Here is a 1,854-nt window from a genome sequence, read left to right as displayed (position 1 = left end):
ACACTATTCTAATATCAAATTGTTTTCCTTGTGAAAAGTCACCTCTTTGGAAATCTTAGACAGTAGAGAGGCCTTGAGTTCCTTTTGTACATTCCAGATTCTCTGATTATAGGACCTAACCAAGGAACATGTTGGAAGATTCATTTTGTTTCATGTATGTGTATCTGTAAATGTACGTGTGTGTGTGTGTGTGTGTGTGTGTGTGTGTGCTTATGGTACAACTTGAATAACCTATGTAGGTTTCAGGGTATTTACCTGGTAAATTTAATATATAGTTAGCATTAAAAAGAATAGGAAATACAATTCTCATGCCCTGTTCCTGATAGATAGTTCTGCCGGTTGTTACTAATACATTGTTTACTGAAAGAAACTTATGGATACAGTTTCTGCCCAAGAATCAAGAGAAAATAGAATCAGCAGTCTAGGAGCAAGAGAAGAAGACATTTATTGTGAAGGCAAGTGTATGCATTAAACTAGGTTCCACCTGTGTTCAGAAACCTACCAACAAGAAACAGGGGTGAATCTTTTAATTAACCTCCTTATGTCCTTTCCCCTTCATTTTTAAAATGGTCTTCCCCTGAGAAGATATAAGACACAGTTTATTAAATTTAAAATTAGTAATGGTCATTACTATTCTTATTTCATGTAAATCAACTTGCACCTATGTGTTTTTTATTCCTGTGTATAGATGGAAGGTATTAATAATGTGACTGAATTCATTCTTCTGGGCCTCACACGGAATCCAGAAATGCAGAAAATCATATTTTCAGTGTTTTTGCTCATCTACTTGGCAACACTGGTGGGCAACTTGCTAATTGTCATCACCATCACCAATAGCCAGGCTCTGGGCTCCCCCATGTACTACTTCCTGTCCTATTTGTCCTTCATAGATGGCTGCTGTTCATCCTCCATGGCTCCCAAAATGATAGTTGACGCGCTCTCTGAGAGAAAATCCATCTCCTTCAACGGGTGCATGACCCAACTCTTTGCAGAACATTTCTTTGGTGGTGCTGAGATCATCCTGCTCACAGTCATGGCCTATGATCGCTATGTGGCCATCTGTAAACCTCTGCACTATATGACCATCATGAGTCAGCGTTTGTGTGGCATGTTGGTGGGGATGGCGTGGCTAGGGGGCTTTCTTCATGCTACAATACAGATTGTGTCCATATTCTGGTTGCCCTTCTGTGGTCCCAATGTCATTGACCATTTTATTTGTGATTTCTTTCCTTTGCTGAAACTCGCCTGTATAGATACTCACCCTTTTGCTCTCTTTATTGCTGCCAACAGTGGCATGATGTGTGTGCTTATATTCATCATGCTACTTACCTCCTACATTATCATCTTTTACTCCCTGAAAACACATGGTTCGGAAGGGAGGCAAAAAGCCCTCTCTACCTGTGTCTCTCACATCACTGTGGTCATCTTGTTCTTTGTGCCCTGTATCTTTGTCTATCTTCGGCCCATGGCCACTTTCCCTGTTGACAAAGCCATGGCTGTATTTTACACTATGGTAACCCCCATGTTGAACCCATTGATCTACACCATGAGAAATGCAGAGGTGAAGAATGCTATGAAGAAGTTATGGAGACAAAGATTTACCTGGAGTACCAAATAAAATGCATTGATGAGACAGTATAAATAGCAGCATTTCTGTTGAGGTTTTAGAATTGAATATATAATATTTATCAAAATGAAATTGATTCTTTGTGTAAATACCATATGGAGGAAACCACATATCTTGCTGTAATTATTTCTTGAATGATTGTTTATACAACCCTCAGTTACTGAGTGCTCAGTGTCTTCAGGTTTTTTTGTGAAATGTACTCACATCTTTATTTCTTGGTTATGTTA

At 39.0% G+C, this 1,854-nt stretch overlaps 1 protein-coding gene across 1 annotated transcript; it reads left to right on the top strand.

The window, feature by feature from the left end:
• Positions 1-688: 688 nt before the first annotated feature.
• On the top strand, positions 689-1,618 carry LOC118853200 (olfactory receptor 4C5-like). The gene has a single exon (XM_036763204.1). It carries the CDS (start codon positions 689-691, stop codon positions 1,616-1,618), a length of 930 nt encoding a protein of 309 aa, XP_036619099.1.
• Positions 1,619-1,854: the final 236 nt, after the last annotated feature.

Source organism: Trichosurus vulpecula, chromosome 6, assembly GCF_011100635.1.
Source record: "Trichosurus vulpecula isolate mTriVul1 chromosome 6, mTriVul1.pri, whole genome shotgun sequence".
In the NCBI taxonomy this organism is placed as follows: domain Eukaryota; kingdom Metazoa; phylum Chordata; class Mammalia; order Diprotodontia; family Phalangeridae; genus Trichosurus; species Trichosurus vulpecula.
The sequence above is the reverse complement of the archived record's forward strand: the minus strand, read 5'-3'. Positions and strand labels throughout refer to the sequence as shown.